This window comes from Calliphora vicina, chromosome 1, assembly GCF_958450345.1.
Source record: "Calliphora vicina chromosome 1, idCalVici1.1, whole genome shotgun sequence".
In the NCBI taxonomy this organism is placed as follows: Eukaryota; Metazoa; Arthropoda; class Insecta; order Diptera; family Calliphoridae; genus Calliphora; species Calliphora vicina.
Genome location: NC_088780.1, coordinates 17046379 through 17071573, shown reverse-complemented (window position 1 = coordinate 17071573; position 25195 = coordinate 17046379). Strand labels below are relative to the sequence as shown.

General features: G+C 24.1%; 1 protein-coding gene across 4 annotated transcripts in view; it reads right to left on the bottom strand.

Annotated features, from left to right (window-relative positions):
- Positions 1-377: 377 nt before the first annotated feature.
- The window catches only part of AnxB9 (Annexin B9), a 28649-nt gene continuing 3831 nt past the window's right edge, over positions 378-25195 (bottom strand). The window contains exons 2-5 of one of the 4 annotated variants that reach the window (XM_065499187.1): positions 14635-14719; positions 10679-11161; positions 10198-10605; positions 378-598 (exon numbers count right to left, since the gene is read on the bottom strand). In XM_065499187.1, coding sequence (XP_065355259.1) covers positions 545-598; positions 10198-10605; positions 10679-11161; positions 14635-14664 — 975 coding nt within the window. In that variant the 5' untranslated portion in view covers positions 14665-14719 and the 3' untranslated portion in view covers positions 378-544. Of the gene's footprint in view, positions 599-759; positions 955-1081; positions 1461-6251; positions 7037-10197; positions 10606-10678; positions 11162-14634; positions 14720-25195 lie in introns of those variants that run through there. The other 3 variants (XM_065499189.1, XM_065499188.1, XM_065499186.1) reach the window with 3 other exon arrangements.

Sequence of the window (25195 nt, the reverse complement as noted above, 5' to 3'; positions counted from 1 at the left end):
GGACCTTCGGAAATACGAGGAGAACATATAGAGGTATGTGCAGGATCCATTTGATCGCCGCTCGTATGAACGACATTCACAGAGACGCCATCATTTTTCGATACGATAGCACATTCGATCACGAATGTGGTAATTTGGCCCCAGTAGTCCAGCTGTCACTTGATGTCTGGATGTAACTCGGATAGCGGTCGAAGATGACAAGATCCTAGTATAATAGGAGCCGATGAACTTTTGGATATAATATTGTAACTTAATGATTAAATAAATAAAAACATGCTGCAACATGTTGCTAATAAAATTTAAATACATTTAAGCCAATTCTTAAACAAATATTTACTTACCTTTTTATTAACTATTAGATTTACAAATCAATTAAGTAAGAGTATTATTATTTTTGTTTTAATGATTTTAAAAATCTCTAAAAATTAGTTACATATTCTGCAAGAAAAAAAAACTAAATAAATTAATTAAAATACTTTAAATACAATTTGGGAAAATATTGAAAAATGTTAAACATTAACAAAATGTTAAAAAAAAACAAATATTAATATGAAGCTAAGGTGGCCAAAACATAGCCGGTGTCACCGTCTAAATCGTCCTGTAAAAGAAAAAAATCAAAAAAAAAAAACAATCTTAATTGAAGGAATTTATTGAAATATGATTGTAGGGCACAAAGAACAAGGATCATAATAATGATGATGATTGAATTTGTGAGTGATAACCTTTGCCAATAATTTAAAATAAAAACACTTTACAAAATAGGATTTATGTTAAAGATTTTTAATATTATTTTGGGAAAATAAAAAACAAAACATTTAACAAATTTATTTGTTTAATATATAAGTAAATAAAAATTTAACATTATTATTAATTTATTGAGATTATAGTTATTATTATTAATTAATAAGAAGCTAAGGCAACCAAAACACGACAATAATCACCAGATAAATCACCCTGCAAAAAGAAATAAAATAGAAAAAGAATTGTTGTAGTTTTCTTTTATTGATAAATTTTAAATAAAACTCCTTTTTTTGTAGTTTAGATATAGGGAAAGTTTTTGTTTTATTTTTGTTTAAAAAAAAAAATTTTGGTTAATTTAAGCTGTAAAAAGGCACTTGATTTTGAACATCATTAAACTAAAAAAAGTACATTAAAGACAATCTTCAAAACCGATTTACAAACAATTACATTTTTAAGGGACATCATAATAAATAAAATACTTGTTTTAATACAATATTGCACACAATTTACTACAAAACATGTAACTAATATTAGCTAATTTGTTTAAAATATGTAGATTTAAATACAACATTCTTTTCGATGGATTTTGGATATCTGTTTTTGTTTTTGGCTTTTTCTTATTTTGTGGAAGCTGTGTTTTGGAGGGGCGTTTTTTTGATTTTTGTTTACCAAGCCACCAGAGTCTCTAACATGTAACCAATATCGGTTTCCAAATCTTCCTGTAAATTTTTATTTGCATGTTTCAAATTTGTTTTTTTTTTAAATGTTTCAAATGAGAAGGAAGAAAAAAAAGAAAAAGGAAAATACACAGTGTTGAATTTTCTAGTGATTATCATGGTTTTTTAAAAATATGTTTCTAAAATATGTCAAACCCCTGGTTATTTAAATTGTGTAGATGTGTTTTGAAGACATGAATTGTTAAAGTAACGAAAACCAAAATTTTGAAATGTTTTTTTTTTTCTAGTTCAGCCAAATTTGATATTTTTAAATGAAATGATTTGGAAACAGTTGTGACAAAAAACATAAATTTGATTTGAAGAGCCAAAGTTAAATAGAAATGGTTTTAGGAAAATTAGTAGAAAAATGTCATCATGGAAGAGTATTAGAAATTAAGGTTATAAAGAAAGGCATGCTTTATTATAAAAAGAAAGATTAAATAAGAAAAACTATTTATATAAAAATATTCATTACTAATAATGTTAACAGATCCTTTTAATTTTGTTTTAGTAAAAGTTTTAATTACAGTTCAGTTAATCTTTAGAAACATTCGCTAGGCAACATGTTGCTAGAAACATGTTTATTGCAGCAACATTAGCAAACTGATTTATGAAACACTTTTTGGTGCCATTTTCTCATGTTCGAAAAATTCATAGTTTTAATAATTTTCTTTAGTGTTTTTTAGCTACAAATTATTACAATTTGGTGAAATTTTTTTTGCATTTTCGAAAAATTCAAAAAAAAAAATTCGAAGTTTTTCGAATTCGAAAAATTGTTTTTACCAATTTTTTATACTTTTTTTAGTGTTTTTTTAAATAAAGCTAAAAATTATTACATTGGTAACATTTTTTCTTGTTCGAAAATTTCGAAAAATATTATCGAAATTGAAAATATTCATAGTTTTATCAATTTTTTATACTTTTCTAAAAATTCTAAAAAACTAGATTTTGAATACTTTTGGAAAATTTATTCACATTTAATCATGAAATTATTAAATTTATAACAATTCTACATGATTTGCTCAAATATTTACATGTTCGAAAAATTCGAAAATAATTTCGAAATTCTACAAAGGTACTTTTTTTTACTATTTTGTTAATTAAAGCTAAAAATTATAAAAATTATTACAATTTGGTGACATTTTTTCATGTTCGAAAAATTCGAAACTGATTTCGAAATTCTAAAAAGCTTGTTTTTGTATACTTTTTGAAAATGTATTCACATTAAATCATGAAAGAACTTAGTTTTTAACAATTCTACATAATTTTCTCAAATATTTACATGTTCGAAAAATTCAAAAATAATTTCGAAATTCTACAAAGCTACTTTTTTTTACTATTTTGTTAATTAAAGCTAAAAATTATCAAAATTATTACAATTTGGTGAAATTTTTTCATGTTAGAAAAATTCGAAATTCTAAAAAGCTAGTTTTTGAATACCTTTTGAAAATTTATTCACATTAAATCATAAAAGTACTTAATTTTTAACAATTCTACATGATTTTCTGAAATATTTACATGTTCGAAAAATTCGAAAATAATTTCGAAGTTCTACAAAGGTATTTTTTTTACTATTTTGTTAATTAAAGCTAAAAATTAAAAAAATTATTAAAATTTGGTGACATTTTTTCATGTTCGAAAAATTCGAAAATAATTTCGAAATTCTAAAAAGCTAGTTTTTGAATACTTTTTGAAAATTTATTCACATTAAATCATAAAAGTACTTAATTTTTAACAATTCTACATGATTTGCTCAAATATTTACATGTTCGAAAAATTCGAAAATAATTTCGAAATTCTTCAAAGGTACTTTTTTTACTGTTTTGCTAATTAAAGTTAAAAATTATCAAAATTATTACAATTTGGTGACATTTTTTCATGTTCGAAAAATTCGAAATTCTAAAAAGCTAGTTTTTGAATACTTTTTGAAATTTTATTCACATTAAATCATGAAAGTACTTAATTTTTAATAACTCTACATGATTTGCTCAAATATTTACATGTTCGAAAAATTCGAAAATAATTTCGAAATTCTACAAGGGTACTTTTTTTACCGTTTTGTTAATTAAAGCTAAAAATTACCAAAATTATTACAATTTGGTGACATTTTTTCATGTTCGAAAAATTCGAAATTGATTTCGAAATTCTAAAAAGCTAGTTTTTGAATACTTTTTGAAAATTTATTCACATTAAATCATGAAAGTACTTAATTTTTAACAATTCTACATGATTTGCTCAAATATTTACATGTTCGAAAAATTCGAAAATAATTTCGAAATTCTACAAAGGTACTTTTTTTACTGTTTTATTAAGTAAAGTTAAAAATTATCAAAATTGATTTTCTCAAATATTTACATGTTCGAAAAATTCAAAAATAATTTCGAAATTCTACAAAGCTACTTTTTTACCGTTTTGTTAATTAAAGCTAAAAATTAGCAAAATTATTACTATTTGGTTAAATTTTTTCATGTTCGAAAAATCGAAATTGATTTCTAAATTCTAAAAAGCTAGTTTTTGAATACTTTTTGAAAATTATTCAATTTATAACAATTCTACATGATTTGCATATGTTCGAAAAATTCGAAGTTAATTTCGAAATTCTAAAAAACCATTTCATGAATACTATTTTTTAATTTTATTCACATTTAATGATGAAAGTACTTAATTTGTATATGATTTGGTGAAATGTTTAAATGTTCGAAGAATTCGAAGTTTATTTCGAAATTCTGAAAAATCAAATTTTCAAATTTTTTATTAATAAATGCCTAAAATTATAAAAATTATCTCAATTTTGTGTGATTTGTGCATGTTCGAAAAATTTTAACATAATTTTTTGTATTAATTTTTCATATATTTTTATACTTTTTTGGTAATTAACGCTAAAAATTATAAAATTTGTCATATTTTGTGAGATTTTTCCATGTTCGAAAAATTCGAACATAATTTCGAAATTCTAAAAACCTACTTTTTTTAATATGTTCTTGAATTTATTGGCATATAATGCTAAAAATTTAAAATTACACCTTTTGCTGAAAATTTTTTATGTTCGAAAAATTCGAAATTCAAAAAAATTCACAATTGTATTAATTTTTCATATATTTTTATACTTTTTGTTAAAAACGCTAAAAATTATAAAATTTATCATATTTTGTGTGATTTTTCCATGTTCGAAAAATTCGAAGTTAATTTCGAAATTCTAAAAACCTACTTTTTTAATATTTTCTTAAATTTATTGGCATATAATGCTAAAAATTATAAATTTTACAATTTTTGCTAAACATTTTTTATGTTCGAAAAATTCCAACAGTATTTCGAAGTTCGAAAAACTCACTTTTTTTTAAATTTTTAAGGCTTTTTTGAATTTTTTGTTAATTAATGCTAGAAATTGTAATATTGTACAACTTTAAGTGTAATTTTTCCATGTTCGAAAAATCAGAAAATAATTTCGAAATTCTGAATTTCATATTTTTTTTGCAATTTTTCACAATTAATGTTTAAAATAAAAATTTTTCAACTTCTATATGATTTGGTAAAATTTTTAAATGTTCGAAAAAATTCGAAAATAATTTCGAAATTGTAAATTTAGTATTTTTCTGAAATTTTTCACAATTAATGTTTAAAATAAAATTTTTTTAACAATTCTATATGATTGGTAAAGTATTTAAATGTTCGAAAAATTCGAAAATAATTTCTAAAAAATCTAAAATTTTGTAAAGAATTTCGAAATTATAAAATTATATTTTTCAATATTTTTTTTTTTTTATTTTTTAAATTCTATTCGAAATTTCATATTTTTTGCAATTTTTCACAATTAATCTTTAAATAACATTTTTTCGACAATTCTATATGATTTGGAAAAATTTTTAAATGTTCGAAAGATTCGAAAATAATTTCGAAATTGTAAATTTAGTATTTTTCTTTAAATAAAATTTTTTCAACAATTCTATATGATTGGTAAAGTATTTAATGTTCGAAAAATTCGAAAATAATTTCGAAATTGTAAATTTAGTATTTTTCTGGAATTTTTTACAATTAATCTTTAAATAAAATTTTTTCAACAATTCTATATGATTGGTAAAGTAGTTAAATGTTCGAAAATAATTTCGAAATTGTAAAATAAGTATTCTAGACATTTGCTACATTCCATGTTTTAAATTTTTGTAAAGAATTTCGAAATTTTTCAATATTTTTTAAAATTTTGGAGGCTAATTTGTCCATGTTCTAAAGATTGCAAGTAAATTCGAAATTTTCAAAATCAAAAATGCTTGATGGGTTTTGGAAATATTATATTAAAATTATTAGAATATTTTTCCATGTTTAAAAATAATTTCGAAATTCTAAAACAAAATTTTTTGAATTTTTCAACATTTAATATTCAAAATTTTACACTTTTCAGTATTTGAAATATTCAAAAATAATTTCAAACTACATATTTACCAAAAACTTATGTTTCAAACACTTTATTTATTTTTGAAGAATTTAAAACCTTTTCCACTTTAACTGCCTGTTCCACGATGTCGAAATAAAAATGAGTCGAACAAATTTGTATGGAAAACAAATCAGTTTTTAAAATTCTTTCGAATAGTTTTCATACAAATTTTTTCGAATCATTTTTCTTTCGACATCGTGAAACAGGCCTTAAGTCTCAAAATTTCTCTATTAATTGAAATGTTTAAAGATCCCAGTTATTTGTGTTCTAGTTTGTGTAATTCGTCTACGTATTGTTCAAACTACTCTGTAAACATTAAAACAATAGTGCTAAACGTTTAGTGTTAAAAATAAAAAAAAATCAAATTCTTACTGTTTTAATAATTTTTGTATTATTTTGTTTTTAGTTTTTTTATGTTTTTATACATATTTTAAAATAATAAAAAAAAAATGTTTAAATAAAATAAAAAATAACAAGATGAATAAAGTGATTACGGAAACAGTAGATAATTAAGATCAAATACTTAATTGCATTACGAAATGAAGTAAATATAAAAAAACTATATATAAAAGTAGTACAATAAAGATATTAAGATACCATTTATATATATTTATATAAAAAACAAATACAACAATAGGAAATATTTAGATATATTTATATATATATATATATATAAAAAAAAAGAAATGTAAGAGATTAACTTTATTCTGTATACATATATAGTTATTATTTAAAAAAAAAAATGTCATTGGGCTTTTTTTGTACAAATATTATTTTGCTTAGTTTGTCATTATTTAGTTTAATGATTAATTTTTTACCCATTAAAAAAAACTTTACAACTATTTATTTATTTAAGTGTTAAAGGAGAAAAAATTTTGTATAAAAAATTGTATTCGATTTGAGAAAAATATGATTTCAGTTGTTTTGAACTTTGCGTTGTTTTTCTTTTCTTTTTTTTTCAAGGCAGATTAAGGTCTTAATTTTAATTTTAGTTGTAGTTGTTTTTTGTTTGTTTTAAATTTAAGTTATTTATCAAAAATAATAATAAATTGTGCAGTTTTTTCTTTTCTGAGATTTTTTGTTATCTTTTTAAGTTTTAGTATCCAACAATCGCCAATAGGGCACGCTTGTAATCGCCAGAAGTATCGCCCTGCAAATAACGAATGAGTTTTTTTTAATTAAACAGTTTTTTTTTTGTTGAAATTTTTTGCAAAAAAATTAAGATTTTTTTTTTAATTGTTTGTAGAAATAGAGAACAAATTAAAAACAGGGCCTGCAAAGTTTTATTAAGTAACCGCACCGTTAAGGAAAAAATATTTTGTTTGTTTTTTATAAAAGAAATTGTAAATGTTTATAAAACATTTTTGTTTTTATTTAAATTTAAAACTATGTATTTAAAGCACATTAAACAACATTGAAATACAAAAAGAAAATAAAATAAAATTTGTTAATGAAGAAAAAAAAAACATTAAAAAGGGCTAAATTGTGCTACATTTAGAAAAAAATAAATCATGGTATTGAAAATCAAACAACTCCCAATAAGCACCAAAGCCCCAAATATTCAAGCACTTGAATTGGAATTTTTGGAATTTTACTTGAATGCAAATGTAATTGTGTTTTAAACTTGAAAAATATTTGAAAAAATTAAATATTTTTCCAACAAAATACATATGGCTTGAATTTATGTTGCCTTGCTATTGAAATAAAGTGTAATACAACTGTAATTCAAGGCTTGAATTGAACTTGCTTTCAACTTGAATTCCAGCGAAAATGCTTATTGGTCTGTATTCTAATATTTGTCTTCAATGAAACTTTTCATAAAAATTTTGTATTAGATCAGGCATATTTCATTTAAGGCCTATGTTAATAAATCCTATCCCCCCAACCTTTTGGCAAATAGAAAACATTTTGAAACCTTTTCAGCAAGTATTTCTTAAGTTAATTCAAAATCGAAAAATTCGAAATGTCAAAATATGATTTTGTTTTCAATATTATTAAAAACGACATTTGTTATTTTAGGTTTATAATGTTCGAAAAATTAATTGTTTTGAAATAAATAAGTAATTTTTATACATTTTGTTCCAAAAATTCGAACATAATTTCGTATATTGAAAATCATGCTATTCAAACCTAGTTTCGAATACAAATTTAAGGTAAATTTTTAATGTTCGAAAAATTCGAACATAATTTTGAGATAGAAATTTAATATTAAAATGAATTGGTAAATTTTATAATTTTTTTGAATGTTCGAAAAATTCGAACTTAATTTCGAAATTAAAAAAAAGAGAAATTGGAACATACATATGTAATTTCGAAATAGAAATTAATTGGTAATTTTTACACTTTTTTTTTGACAATTTTTGAATCTTCGAAAAATTCGAACTTAATTTCGAAATTAAAAAACATGAAGTTTTAGCTATTTTTCGAAAATTCAAAGTAATTTTAAACTGAATTTGTAAATTTTATAATGTTCGAAATATTCGAAATTCGAAAATCAAGCAATTTTAGCGATTTTTTGAAAATTTTAACATAATTTCGAAATAGAAATTTAATTTTAAAACAAATTTGTAATTTTTACACTTTTTAAGGTAATTTTTGAATGTTCGAAAAATTCGAACTTAAGTTCGAAATTCAAAAATCATGCATTTTTAGCTATTTTTCGAAAATTTTTAAAATGAAAATGTAACTTTCTCATTTTTGATATTAATTTTTGAATGTTCGAAAAATTCGAACTTAAGTTCGAAATTCAAAAATCATACATTTTTAGCGATTTTTTGAAAATTTTAACATAATTTCGAAATTATGTTATTATTAATTAAAAATTACTTTTTTAATGTAATTTTTGAATGTTCAAAAATTTGAACTTAATTCCGAAATTTGAAAAACATGCAGTTTTAGCTATTTTTTGAAAATTTTAACATAATTTCGAAATAGAAATTTAATTTTAAAGCAAATTTGTAATTTTTCCACATTTTAAGCTAATTTTTGAATGTTCGAAAAATTCGAACTTAAGTTCTAAATTCAAAAATCTTGCTATTTTTCGAAAATTTCAACATAATTTCGTAATACAAAATAATTTGTAATTTTTCCACATTTTAAGCTAATTTTGGAAAGTTCGAAAAATTCGAACTTAATTTCGAAATTTAAAAACATGAAGTTTTAGCTATTTTTTGAAAATTTTAAAATGAAAATGTAATTTTTACATTTTTGATATAAATTTTTGAATGTTCGAAAAATTCGAACTTAAGTTCGAAATTCGAAAATCAAGCAATTTTAGCTATTTTTCGAAAATTTTAACATAATTTCGTAATACAAAATTAATTCTAAAAAGAATTTGTAATTTTTCCACATTTTAAGCTAATTTTGGAATGTTCGAAAAATTCGAACTTAATTTCGAAATTTAAAAGAAGATTTTTCCAAAGATTTCGACCAAATTTTTAACCGAATTTGGCCTTTTAGCAATTGCAACATTTTTTCAATGCAATTTTATAAGTTCGAAAAATTCGAACTTAATTTCAAAATTTAAAAATCATGTAATTTAAATTATTTTTCGAAATTAAAAAGTGATTTTTACATTTTAACACTTTTCAGTGCTTTTTAATTTTGTTCGAAAAATTCGAACTTAATTTCGAAATTTGAAATGTGTTTTTTCTTAATTTTTTTGTCATAATTTAAGATTTGTACACTTTTTAAGTTTATTTAGAATGTTCGAAAAATTCGAACATAATTTCGAAATTTGAAAATGTGTTATTTGTAAATTAAAAAATAAAAAAATAAGATTGAAATTATTTAAAGTTTTATTTACAATGTTTGAAAAATTCAAACATAATTTCGAAATTTAAAAAATGGATTTTTAATTATTTAAATTTTTTTTTTTAATTTTAAGACCAAATTTCTTTCTTAAAAAATATTTAATATTTATTATGTTATTTTCAAATGAATTTTCAATATTTATATTTTTGTATTCGAATATGATTTCGAATTTTAGAAATATTTAAATAAATTCCAACATCTTTTTAAAGTATTTATCTCAATTTATCCAAGCTTTTTTCTATCATTCTCTTTTTTCGTTTTAAATCATTGATAAAAAGCCCAACTACAGTTAATTTATTAAAGCATGCAATTTGTTTTAATAGAAATTGAAAAAAAAAACATAAATCAGACAAAGGAACATTGGAAACGTACGTTAAATTTGTTCAAAATTAGTATGATATAGAAAAGAATAAGGAAAGAACCAAACACCACAATACCAAATATACATATGTAAATTATAAATGTAGAAGTAGGAAACAAAACAAAACTAAAACTCACCTTAATCCAAGATTCCAAGCTCTTGCCATATTTGTTTTGGAATGCCTCTTTAATATCGCCCAAATCGATTTCCGAACGGCTGACAACGATACGAATTAAAGTCTTATCCTTGGTGCCCAAACCGTGCATGGAATCATACAAACGTTCAGCAAAGTAATCAACTTTGGACTTGCAGCACTTGACAATGGCTAAGAAGCCTTTCTCAACGGCGCCGCTGAATTCACGTTTGATGGCTTTTTCGATATCGTGGCCAGCCAAGTTTTCGTATTCCAAAAAGATTTGGCGTAATTGTTGATAAGAGCGGGTGACTAAAATGGAATTGAATACTGATTCATCGGTGCCCCATTGGCCCTCGCCGGCCTCATGCAATGCCTGGGCATCAGCAACGGCGGCAGCTTCATCGACACCCTTTTTAGTAATTAGAAGAAAAAAAAGGAATTAGTTGCTTTACAATAAATAAAAGAATAATAATTTTACTTACTTGATTTTCATCACGATTACCCTGCACCAAAGACACACACAAACGTTTGAAGTGGCCGGAGGTGTCACCCTTCAAGTCAGACTCTAGGGCTTTGCCAAAGCTTTGTTCATAGAATTGGGCAATGGTCTTGATGCCAAAGTTGGACAGAGTGCAGAGAATTTCAATGATGGCTTCTTCGTCGGTACCCAAACCGGCTACAGCATCGTGTAATTCTTGGGCATAGAATTGTGGCAGGGGTGTCATGAGAGCAATGATAACATCTTCGAATTTGCCACCCAATTCGGATTTCAATTCAGAGATTAAATCCTTGCCGTAGGAGGTCTTGAAGGCTTCGGCGATTTCCAAACGTTGAACAATGCCGCGACGGGCCAAAATTTCAATGATGGCCTTTTCGTCGGTGCCAAAGCCCTTCATGGCCTTGCGCAAAATGCTGGCATCTTCGACGGGATCAAAGGGATCAGCGGGATAGACAGTGGGGGTGCACTAAAGAAAAGCAGAATGGAAAAAGTCAATAAAAGTTTTAAATTTTTGAGAAACTATTTTCATTTAAATTCGAAATTTTTATGAAAATCTTAATATTTTTCTTAGTTTAACATATTTGTTTTAAAATTATCAAGAATTTTTTCTAACTCATTCGATACATTTTATATTTCTATAAAAATAAAACCATTAAAAGTATTATTAAATACTTTTATGATTGATTTAAAACCAAACCCTCAACAACAATTATAAATGCAAACAGTAATATAAATATAAAAATAAACTGTGCACAGAATTATGCACTTGAAATAATTATTTAATATTCTTAACCAGCTCTTAAAAAACATTACTAGGAAACAACAAATATACAGAAATAATTTCGAAAATTCCAACCTCACACTGCCACACAAACATGAATCATACATACATATTTAAATGTTTTTCCCTTTTGCAATGAAGCAATTTATTTAAAAATAACATTCAGCAATAATATCGTAAACTTTTTGTTTGTAAATCAAACATTACTATCTACTTTTATTAATGTTTATTTAATTTGTATTTTTTTTATTTTAGTATTAAATGAAATGTGTTGTTGATGACACAAAGATAAGATGTTTTGAATGATAAAAAATATGTCCAAAAAATTTAGTAGGCCACCTCGGAATGTAATTAAACTCTCATAAAGGAACCAAACAATAAAACAGCTGTAGTAGATACTTGAAAATGATTAAAATGGCTGTTCAATTTAATTATTAATGCGTAGATTTTAATCGTTTAATTATACATTTTAATTAGGGCCACTTCAAAATTGTTTTGTACAAAAATAAAACCTTGAACTTTAAAAAAAGGTTGGTGGCTTTAATTGGTTTGTTATTGTAAGGCAAAGAACAGCAAGAATATAATTAATAAATTACAAAATATCTATTTTTATCTTTGAAAACTATTTTTTAGCAGTTGCCTACTTTTTAAGGTGATTTTGGAATGTTCGAAAAATTCGAACTTAAATTCGAAATTCAAAAAAACCGTTCTTTTTCAGAATTTTGTAATAAATTTAACATTTATAATGTATAATGACCTTATTTTTATATGTTAAAGCTATTTTTGGGTTATTTTCTATATTCGAAAAATTCGAACTTAATTTCGAAATTCCAAAAAACCGTTTTTTTCAGAATTTTGTAATAAGTTTAACATTTATAATGTATAATAACCTTATTTTTATATGTTTGAGCAATTTTTGGGTTATTTTCGTATGTTCGAAAAATTCGAACTTAAATTCGAAATTCAAAAAAATCGTTCTTTTTCACAATTTTGTAATAAATTTAACATTTATATGTTCAAGCTATTTTTGGGTTATTTTCGTATGTTCGAAAAATTCGAACTTAATTTCGAAATTCCAAAAAACCGTTCTTTTTCACAATTTTGTAATAAAATTTAACATTTATAATGTATAATGACCTTATTTTTATATGTTCAAGCTATTTTTGGCTTATTTTCGTATGTTCGAAAAATTCGAACTTAAATTCGAAATTCAAAAAAAAAAACATTCTTTTTCAGAATTTTGTAATAAATTTAACATTTATAATGTTTTTTTCACCTTATTTTTATATGTTCGAGTAACTTTTGCGTTATTTTGTATATTCAAAAATTCGAACATAATTTCGAAATTTGAAAATTGTGTATTTTTTATATTTTTAACAAGAATTTTGAATTTTTAACAACATAAATTTGTTATTTTTATGTTTTACACACTGTTTAAGGTAATTTTGTAATCTTCGAAAAATTCGAATTCAATTTCGAAATTCCAAAAAACAATTATTTTTAGAATTTTTGCATTAAATTTTTTATCTCAAATGTTTTTAAGGTTATTTATGTAAATGTTGGCTTATTTTCGTATGTTCGAAAAATTCTAACATAATTTCGAAATTTGAAAATTGTGTATTTTTGATAGTTTTAACAAGAATTTTTAATTTTTAACAACAATGATTTGTTATTTTTAAGTTTTTCATACTTCTTAAGATACTTTTGGAATGTTCGAAAAATTCGAACTTAATTTCGAAATTCCAAAAAACTATTTTGTAATTTTTGCAATAAATTTGTTATTTGTAATGTTTTTAAGGTAAATTTTGGGTTATTTTGGTATGTTCGAAAAATTCGAACTCAAATTTCGAAATTTAAAAATTCTAGATTTTTGATATTTTGAATGAGAATTTTACAATTTTAGCAAAATAATATGTTGTTTTTAGGAATTATAAGGTTATTTTTGTAAGTTCGAAAAATTCGAACATAATTTCGAAATTTGAAAATTGTGGTTTCTTGATATTTTAACAAAAAAAAATATATTTTAACAAGAAATTTTTTATTTTTAAGAGTTATGCTCTTTTTAAGGTTATTTATGAACGTTCGAAAAATTCGAACTTTATTTCGAAATTTAAAAATGTATAATTTTTGCTATTTACATAATGAGATTAAGATTTTAAGTTATTTTAAGGAATTTTTAAGACATTTTAGTATGTTCGAAAAATTCGAACATAATTTCGAAATTTTAAAATTGTGCAATTTTTCATATTTTTAACCAAAATTTTTAATTTTTAGCAAGAAGGAATTGTTATTTTATGAATTGGCAGTTTTTAAGGTAATTTTTGAATGTTCGAAAAATTCGAACTTAATTTCGAAATTTCAAAAACCAATTTTTTTTTTAGAATTTTTGCAATAAATTTGTTTTTTGTAATGTTTTTAAGATTATTTCTGCATGTTAGAGTAACTTTGGGCTTACTTTCAAATGTTCGAAAAATTCGAACATAATTTCGAAATTTGTAAATAAGGAATTTTGATATTTTTAATACAAATTTTGAATTTTTAGCAAGACGATTTTGTTATTTTTAAGAATTTGCAGTTTTTAAGGTAATTTTGGAATGTTCGAAAAATTCGAACTTAATTTCGAAATTTCAAAAAACTATTTTTTTGGGAATTTTCTTTTAAATCGTTATTTGTAATGTTTTTAAGGTTATTTCTGCATGTTGGAGCAACTTTTGGATTACTTTCAAATGTTCGACAAATTCGAACATAATTTCGAAATTTGTAAATAAGGTATTTTGATATTTTTAACAAGAATTTTAGATTTTTAGCAAAATAATATGTTCTTTTTAGCAATTATACAGTTTTTAAGGTTATTTTTGTTCGAATAATTTCGAAATTTTAAATTGTTTCATTGATTCATTTGAACTTATAGAGATTTCTTAATAATTTCTCAATTAATATTTGAAATATTTTGTCTCACTTTGATTAAATTTTTCATAATACATTTTTTGAGTTTTCATTAATTTGTTTGGAAATATTTTTCAAGTGTTTTACAAAATTACCTCTTAAGTTATAGAAAATTATGTTAAATCTTAAGCTAAAGCTATTTTAATTAACTTTAAATAACAATGATATCATTTAGTTATTTAATTGAATTTTATATGTTTTTTAATATTTACCTTGAATGGATAGTATTCAGCAGAGCTCATTTTGTTTGGTTTGTTTGGGGGGAATTAGTTTTTGGTTTGTTTAAAAAAGATTTAGCTGTAATCAAAAGAAAAGAAAAAAACTTATTAATATTAACTATTATTAATCATATTACTAATACTTAAATAAAATACTTTTAGTATAATAAAAATAAATCTGAGAAAACATTTTAATAAAGTGCCCACATACAATGTTTAAAGTGCCTACAATTACTGTGAGATTGCTCCTAGTCAGCTTGTATCGAATGTATGTAAAATAAATAGTATGTTCATGTATATTTCTATGGTTATTATTAAATTACATCATGATTTTATTTTTGAATGGTTTGGGTGCAAACAAAAAAGAAGGCCTTGAAAACTAACCCTCATAAATTTCATCTTGTTTTAAGTATAATAAACTTTTAGTTGTTTTTTTTTTTAGTTTAAAGGTTTGTTCATGTTTCTTTGCCATAAAATTAAACTAATAGTGTGTTGTCATACATAATGCCAGCGACAATGTCTGTTAGGTTTTAAGGCGCCTCATATTATATCAATTAAACAGGAGCCCACAAAAGTCAATATTCATTAAAATGAAACATGTTTGAAAATGACAGGTCAATTGACATGGCCGAGGAGAAGCAGAGGAAAGTATTAGTTAGAAGTTTCATAGAATAAAATCAATATGCCTAAACTTTAGATCAAAATTTAAGTTAATATAACAACAATTGATACTTAAAATGTATAAAAATTGGAGTTCAAAATTATGTCAAATGGTCATATGTATATTGTTTCTCTTTAAAGATTTTTTTAACATTTTTAATAAAGTTTTTGTACGTTCTAGTCAAGAATTTGTTATTTTTAGAATTGTAGACTTTTTAGGGTTATTTATGTAAGTTCGAAAAATTCGAACTTAATTTCGAAATTTCAAAAATGTAATAAAAAATCATTAAATCATGTTTTTTAAGGATATTTCTGTGTGTTCGACCAATTTTTGGGATATTTTTGTAGTTCGAAAAATTCGAACATAATTTCGAAATTTGAAAATAGTGTATTTTTGTATTTTTAACAAGAATTTTTAATAAGAAGAATTAGATTTTTATAAGAATTTTACACTTTTTAAGGTTTTTTTTTAATGTTCGAAAAATTCGAACTTAATTTCGAAATTTTAAAACTGTGTGTTTTTTTAATTTTAACATCAATTTATAATTTTTAGCAATTGTATAATTTTTAAGGAAATTTTTTAAGTTAAATTAAATATTAAATTTAAATGTTCGAAATTTGACAAAAATTTTTAATTTTTTATAGAAGAATTAGATATTTAGAAGAATTATACACATTTTAAGCTTATTTTTCAATGTTCGAAAAATTCGAACTTAATTTCGAAATTTGAAAAAATGTTTTTTTTTTAGATTTCTTTATTAAATTTGTTATTTCTAATGTTTTTAAGATTATTTGTGTGTGTTCCAGAAATTTTTGGGCTATTTTTGTATGTTCGAAAAAAATTTCGAAATTTGAAAATGTGTATTTTTAACAACTTTTAATTTTTTATAGAAGAATCAGATATTTATAAGAAATATACACATTTTAATATTATTTTTGAATGTTCGAAAAATACAAATATAATTTCGAAATTTGAAAATTGTGTTTTTTGTAATTTTTAATCGGCAATAACATGTGAAATTTTGTTCCCATGAAATATCCATTTCCCTCGAAGGGAAAATGGCAATCGGGAATATCACGATGAACTTTACATTCACAATAGTTGATTTTGTTCGTAACAGCTGTTTATTGTTTACAAAATTCCATCTAAAAATTTCACAACAAGGGGAATTTTTTATTATTTACCAATTGTACACATTTTAAGGAAATCTTTTAAGTTCGAAAAATTCGAACTTAATTTCGAAAAATGTTATTTTTGTAGATTTCTTCATTAAATTTGTCATTTCTGGAGCAATCAAAAAATTCTTAACATAATTTCGAAATTTGAAAATGATGTATTTTTTGATATTTTTAACAAGAATTTATCATTTTTAATAGAAGAATTCGATATTGATAAGAATTATAAAAATTTTAAGGTTATTTCTCAATGTTCGAAAAATTCGAACTTAATTTCGAAATTTGAAAATTGTGTTTTTTTTATATTTTTACATTTACTTTTCTTTTTAAATTAGTTATTTGCAAATTTTTGGGCTTTTTTGTATGTTCGAAAAATTCGAACTTAATTTCGAAATTTGAAAATTGTGTTTTTTTTATTTTAAACAAGAATTTGTTACTTTTTAGCCATTATACACATTTTAAGGCAATTTTTGTAAGTTCGAAAAATTCGAACTTAATTTCGAAATTTCAAAAAATGTGATTTTTTTAGATTTCTTTATTAAATTAGTTATTTGCCATGGTATTAAAATTAATAGCAATTTTTGTACTGTTTTTTGTAATTTTTAACAAGATTTTTTTTATTATTTACCAATTGTACAGTGTAAGGAAATTTTTTAAGTTCGAAAAATTCGAACTTAATTTCGAAAAATTTTATTTTTGTAGATTTCTTCATTAAAATTGTTATTGAGCAATAACAATTGTGTGTTGAGCAATCAAAAAATTCTTAACTTAATTTCGAAATTTGAAAATGATGTATTTTTTGATATTTTTAACAAGAATTTATCATTTCTAATAGATGAATTAGATATTGATAAGAATTATAAAAATTTTAAGGTTATTTTTCAATGTTCGAAAAATTCGAACTTAATTTCGAAATTTCAAAAAATGTGATTTTTTTACTTTTCTTTTTAAATTAGTTATTTGCAATTTTTGGGCTATTTTTGTATGTTCGAAAAATTCGAACTTAATTTCGAAATTTGAAAATTATGTATTTTTTGATATTTTTAACAAGAATTTATCATTTTAAATAGAAGAATTCGATATTGATAAGAATTATAAATATTTTAAGGTTATTTTGGAATGTTCGAAAAATTCGAACTTAATTTCGAAATTTGAAAATTGTGTTTTTTTATATTTTTAACAAGAATTTACACATTTTAAGGCAATTTTTGTAAGTTCGAAAAATTCGAACTTAATTTCTTAATGTGATTTTTTTACTTTTCTTTTTAAATTAGTTATTTGCCATGCTATTAAAATTATTAGCAATTTTTGGGTATGTTCGAAAAATTCGAACATAATTTCGAATTTTCAAAAATGTGTACAATTTATGAAATTTTCAAAAAAATATGTTATTTTTAATGCATTACAAGATTATTTTTATTAATTTGAGCAAATCTAAGTTAATTTCTGTAAGTTCGAAAAATTCGAATTTAATTTCGAAATTTCAAAAACGTAATAATTTGAAATTTTTAAAATAAATTCAGTATTTTCACTCATATTAAGTCATAATAAAACGTATTGGGTTATTTTTGGATGTTCGAAAAATTTTAAAAAAATTATCGAAAAGTTCGAAAATTGTACAAAAAATTTTAAATCTCGAAACTAGATTTTATTTGTTATTTTTAACAAGAATTTTTTATTTTTTAGCAATTGTACACATTTTAAGGTTAATTTTTGTTTTGTTCGAAAAATTCGAACTTAATTTCGAAATTTCAAAAAAGTGTATTTATGCAATTTTTGAAATAAATCTGTTATTTTTAATGCATTACAAGGTTATTTTTATTAATTTGAGCAAATCTAAGTCAATTCCTGTATGTTCGAAATATTCGAACTTAATTTCGAAATTTCAAAAATGTAAATTTTGCAAACTAAATTTACCATTTTAACTTATTATGTATTAATTTGAATATCCGAAATGCTTTTTTTTATGTTCGAAAAATTTGAATAAAATTTTGAGATATTTTCAGATGTTCGAAAATTGAACCAAAAAATTCGAAATTTAAAAACTAGATTTTTTTGTTATTTTTAACAAGAATTTGTTATATTTAGCAATTCTATATATTTTAAGGTTATTTTTGTAAGTTCGAAAAATTCGAACTTAATTTCGAAATTTCAAAAAAAATTGTTTGTTATGTTTTTAAGGTTATTTCTGTATGTTCAATTAATTTTTGGTTTATTTAGCATAATTTCTATGTTCGAAAAATTCTAACATAATTTCGAAATAAAAAAATTTGAATTTTTGGAATTTTCCAAATGAAATTATGATTCTCTTTAAAGGTTTTTAAACTTCAAAAGTTCATTTGAAAATAAACAATTTCAATATAAAATAAGAAAGAAAATGTTCGTTTGCATTTAGAGAAACAGTCAGTAAAGCTATTTATTTCAAACCCTTGAAGTGCTTTGAATAATCCAATAAACTACTTTCATTTCCCTGTCTCTGTTAGTTAACCAATATTATTAATATTTCATTGATTTATGTATTTTAATAGAGATTCATCCGTTGTATGGTTTTATCCAGACACAAAATGAACAAATTCAATATTAAACCATTTAAAAATTTGCATATTTTTGCAAACATGTTTTGCTATATAAACTGTATTTTGAAAGTCAGGTGCTGGTGGTGGTGACGTCTGTCTGTCTTTCTTTCACATTTATGTTGCATTTCTGTGCTCTTGCTCGCTACGGTTTTCTTTTAGAAAGTACATATACACAAGTTCAAGGTATTATTATTCGCTCTATATATAAAAATACTCTCAGTTTAGATGTACTCGCATCTGTTATATACTACTATATACTGTATATACTATATATTTTGGATATATACATAAAATACTCAGTATTAACAACGTGTACATTTGGATATAACTGTAAAGCTAATGAAAGTGAAAGTTTATATACATATATTCATATCTATATACTCGTGCATATACTAAGTTTTTGGTAAAATCACCGAAATATTTCCATGCAGCTGACAGAGACCCTCTCTGCACTTAAAATTGTAAATTGTAAATAAATGTTACAGAAAATATAGTGCGTGCTATGTTGGTGAAAATTTTACTACAGAATTTTAATACTTTTCACTAGTTTCTAGTGGGAGTCATTTTGAATACAATATATTTTATATACCTTGTACATTTTACTATCAAATGTAGACAATTACGTTTTGCTTTTGTTTATATCTATAGCAGTGTAAATATATAAAGAAAGAAGAAAAAAAAATACATAAATTTTTCTTACATGATGATGATGATGACATCATGCAAATACATTTTATGTTTGTTTAGATAAAAGAAACACCATAAAACAATAACAAAAGAACCATGACTGAGAAAAAAAAGAAATCTGACAAATTAAATTTATTATTATGTTTGTTTGTCAGATCCAAGAGAAACTGTAGAAGAACAAGTAAGAGTGCTACATTCGGCTGTGCCGAATCTTATATACCCTTCACCAAATTATACTTCAAAATTTTAAATATTTTTAGGTAAACAAAATTTAATTTTTTTTCCAGTTGTTATTTTAAATTTTTTTTTAAATTTAAAATTTTTTTTTTTAAATTTTAAATTTTTTTTTTTTTAAATTTTAAATTTTTTTTTTTTAAATTTTAAAAAATTTTTTTTTTAAATTTTAAATTTTTTTTTTTTTAAATTTAAAATTTTTTTTTTGTTTTTTCAATTTTAAAAAAAAAAAAAAAATCGGGTTCAAAATTTTTTTCCCGATTTTGACCCATTGTAGGTCCAACTTACTATGGTCTTATATACGTCTTTGCAAATGTCTTTGAAATATCTATCATTAGATATCCATATTGTCTATATTAATGTCTTAGTAATCCAGATATAGGTAAAAAAATAGGTCAAAAATCGAGGTTGTCTTGGTTTTTTCCTCATATCTCAGCCATTTGTGGACCGATTTTGCTGATTTTAAATAGCAAAATTCTCGAAAGCATGTCTGACAGAATTATTGAAGATTTGGATCCCGAAGATATCTGGGGTCTTCAGAAAACTGATTTCAACAGACAGACAGACGGACAGACAGACAGACAGACAGACAGACAGACAGACAGACAGACAGACAGACAGACAGACAGACAGACAGACAGACAGACGGACAGACAGACAGACAGACAGACAGACAGACAGACAGACAGACAGACAGACAGACAGACAGACAGACAGACAGACAGACAGACAGACAGACAGACAGACAGACAGACAGACAGACAGACAGACAGACAGACAGACAGACAGACAGACAGACAGACAGACAGACAGACAGACAGACAGACAGACAGACAGACAGACAGACAGACAGACAGACAGACAGACGGACATGGCTTAATCGACTCCGCTATCTATAAGGATCCAGAATATATATACTTTATAGGGTCGGAAATGAAAAATGTAGAAATTACAAACGGAATGACAAACTTATATATACCCTTCTCACGAAGGTGAAGGGTATAAAAATCTATAAATCGATTTAAATAATGTTTATATTAAAATAAACCAAAAAAAAAAAAACAGATTTTTTCTATAAAATTTTCCTTTACCCCCTGTCTATACTTGACAAATATTAATCATAACAATTAATGACGTTTGTTGTCAAAACAAAGTTGTCTCAGCAAAAGCAGTAACAATTTTGTCATAACGAAGCAATAATAATAATAAATGGAGACTATACCTAATAATTTTTTATCTTGACAACCATTTTGAAGTTTATCATGATAAAAAATTATCAGGTATAGACAGGGGGTTACAGAAAATTGAAATTACAATTGTAACAATCACAACTGATCGTACTGTGGCTGTAAGCGCTTCCATTTGCTCTCCAGCCTCCGAAATTTGGTGAGCTCTCTCTTAAAAACAGGTTTTTGCGTGTTTCGTTCTGTTACTTAACCCTCTAACCTGCAAGAGTGCCTCAAGGCATGCATTACAAAACACACAATTATCTCAAAAAGTAATTATAATTTTTATACCCTTCAGCTTCGTGAGAAGGGTATATATAAGTTTGTCATTCCGTTTGTAATTTCTACATTTTTCATTTCCGACCCTATAAAGTATATATATTCTGGATCCTTATAGATAGCGGAGTCGATTAAGCCATGTCCGTCTGTCTGTCTGTCTGTCTGTTGAAATCAATTTTCTGAAGGCCCCAGATATCTCCGGGATCCAAATCTTCAACAATTCTGTCAGACATACTTTCGAGAATTTTGCTATTTAAAATCAGCAAAATCCGTCCATAAATAACGGAGATATGAGCAAAAATCCGAGACAACCTCTGAAAATTTCATCAAAAAACACAATGCTTTGACAAAAAAACAACAAAACGTATGCTTGGGTGTGCAAGCTTTGTGTATTTGGTTTTTTTTTTGTTTTTTGTTTCTTTTGGCGTTGTTGTTGTTTTTTATACAACTAAACGTTTGTTTGGTTGTGTGTTGGTGTGTTTGGTGTCGATTCAGCTGGTTGGCCGGGCCACACATACGATCTCTTACGCTTCGGTTTATCATAATATAGCCATTTTTCATCGCAATTAATGATTCAGTGCAAAAATGTTTCTCTTTTATAGCGTTCAAGCAGCATTTCAGACATACAAAATCTTATTTCAAGGGCTCTCGGCTTTAACTCTTTCAGCTACGGTTTTTTTGTGTATAAGTTTAAAATCAAAACAATTTTTACTTTAATCAAGGTTAATTTATTATAAAAAGTAAGAAAAAATAAATCAAAATATAAAAAACTCCACCATTCAAATGTTTTTTGTGGAGTGAGGTGGTTAGTTTACTAACCAACGTGGAGGTTGGCCGTAAAAATAATTATTTTCATTATTTTTTTTGAAATCTATTCATTTTGACTAAATTGTATGACCAAACAAACGAAATAGCAAAGCGCCATTGAATTCGATGAACAATAAACACTCTGTGCTTTTTTTTATTGAATGCGTGAAAATCAAATTAATATATTTATCTAATCATAAACAAATCCTTCAAAAAATATAATTCTTTAGCAAAATGGCAATAGATGCCAATAAACTATGTTTTAAAGACTATGGAAAAGGTGGTTAGTAAAGTGACCACTCAACCAGAGCACCCTAAGGGCAAAGTTTTCCAAAGAAAACATAAACTATGACTTCAAAAAACTTTAATTGTTTAACAAAATGCCAATAAAATATTTTTTAAAGACTATAGAAAAGGTGGTTAGTAAAGTGACCACCCAACCGCAAAGAGTTAATTCGTTTGGTAACCAATTTCCCTGCTTTCGGATGAATGCTGGATGCTTGCAAACATTTTGAAATTGCTGATTGAGTAGCTCCCAATGAGTTTGCAAGCTCTTGTTGAGTTTTTTTTTTAATCTTTATGGAGTAATACCTCCAATTTGTGCCGATACAAAACATTCAGCCCATAAGCTTCGGTTAAAAATCGGTCAAATTAAAGAAGAAAAGCAAAACTTCCCGCATTTGAAGCTTTGTTGACACAAAAGTTACGTCAGCTATTGTAAATACCGCAATTTTAAGTCATACACCCAATAATTTAATTGATAGAGGTGGCGCTTGTTCCCACTTTTCACTATTTTAATTTCATTTAAATATTTTAAATAAAAGACATTTTAAAACCCATTTTCTATACAATTAAAATGGAGATTTTGGCGGTACTTAACCAAACACAACTTTAAAAAATTATAAAGAATATTTTTAAAATGACGTGACTCAAAACCAAAAAATACATAGACATTTCAATACTCAAACAACGACAAACCACCAGTTTCACTTGAAATTATTTATAAAACCACACAATTTGTTAAAAATACACTGAAATAAAATTAACTTGTGTAATCAGTCAAATGCTATTGCATGGAGAAAATTAGACTCACATTTCTCTAGATAAAAAATATAAAGAAATAAAATCATGTTTAATTAAAAAAAGTACACAAAATGATAACAAAATTAACAAAAAACAAGTAAGAGAGCTATATTCGGCTGTGCCGAATCTTATATACCCTTCACCAAATTATACTTTAAAATAAATTTTTTTAAATATTTTTAGGTAAACAAAATTTAATTTTTTTTTAATTGTTTTTCAAAATTTTTTTTTTTAAATTATTTTTTAAAAAAAAAAATTTAAAAAAATTTTTTTTTTGGAAAAAAAATGTATGACAAAAAAAATTTTTTGATGAAAAAAAAATTCTGGTTAAAAAATATTTTCCCGATTTTGACCCATTGTAGGTCCAACTTACTATAGCCTTGTCTATATCGTTGCAATGGACTTTGAAATATCTATCATTAGATATCCATATTGTCTATATTAATGACTTAGTAATCCAGATATAGATCAAAAATAGGTCAAAAATCGAGGTTGTCCCGGTTTTTTGCTCATATCTCCGTTATTTATGGACCGATTTTGCTGATTTTAAATAGCAAACTTCTCGAAAGCATGTCTGACAGAATTGGATCCCGAAGATATCTGGGGTCTTCAGAAAATTGATTTCAACAGACAGAGAGACAGACAGACGGTCATGGCTTAATCGACTCCGCTATCTATAAGGATCCAGAATATATATTATTTATAGGGTCGGAAATGAAAAATGTAGAAATTACAAACGGAATGACATACTTATAATACCCTTCTCACGAAGGTGAAGGGTATAAAAACTGTTTTTGAATATTATAATAATGACAATTGCAAAGAGGCAAAAATTTGCATTACTCTCTCTCTCCGAATTTTCCCTTTTTTAAAAAAATTTTCTTAAAATACTAGAAATAATAGCCTTTAGTTGTTAATTTTCAGTAGACCATAACTCAAAAATATGCTAATTCATATGACATAAATATTTTTGTTTGGTAATTTCCAGAATATTTTATACAACTCGTGATTATTATTAATAATATTTCAATTTAACAAAACTCTGTTTATCTAAGTTAAATAAAAATGTTAAAAGAAAAAGACAAGTTAAATACTTTAATATTTAAACAAATTAATGCTAAACACATGAAAGTAAAAAAAAAAAAAAGATTTTAAAACGAAAACATGAATGAGTCATCATAATTCTCATGCAATTGTTTGTTTAACATTAAAATAAAATAGAATGAATAACAGAAAACTATACTAGGAAATAGGTTTATTATAGTTTTTGTTTAAATTATAAACATTTACTAATTGCCGTAAAATGTATAAACAATTTTAGTTTCAAACAAACGTTCATTGTAAAAAAAAATCAATTAAATATTTTGAATGCAGTTTGTTTTATAAAATGAAAATCAGTTTATTTAAATATAATTATATGGAACAAAGTACGCAATAATAAATAAATTTAATTGTTTTAATATTTAGTACTTTCGCCATCCCTTTTTTTACTTAGCTACACAAACAAGCCGCAATTGTTTCAAGATTAATTATTGAAATAAAAATTTCTAACAAAATTCTAACTCAAAAATATTCGATCATTTATTCGAATTTAAAATTTAGTTTAATTTAAGGAATTTTGAGAGGCGAAAAAAAATAGTTAAAAATTTTAAATTTTCAACGAGTTTTATTCGAAGAAAAAGAGTTTTATTTTGAAGTGTTCTCGAAGTAAAAAAAAAAATTATTCCAAATCAGGACTTTACCTCAAAAATATTCGAAAAATTATTAAAATTTACAATGTTTTTTTGAAATTATACAAAGATGAAAACAATTGCAAAGAATACTATT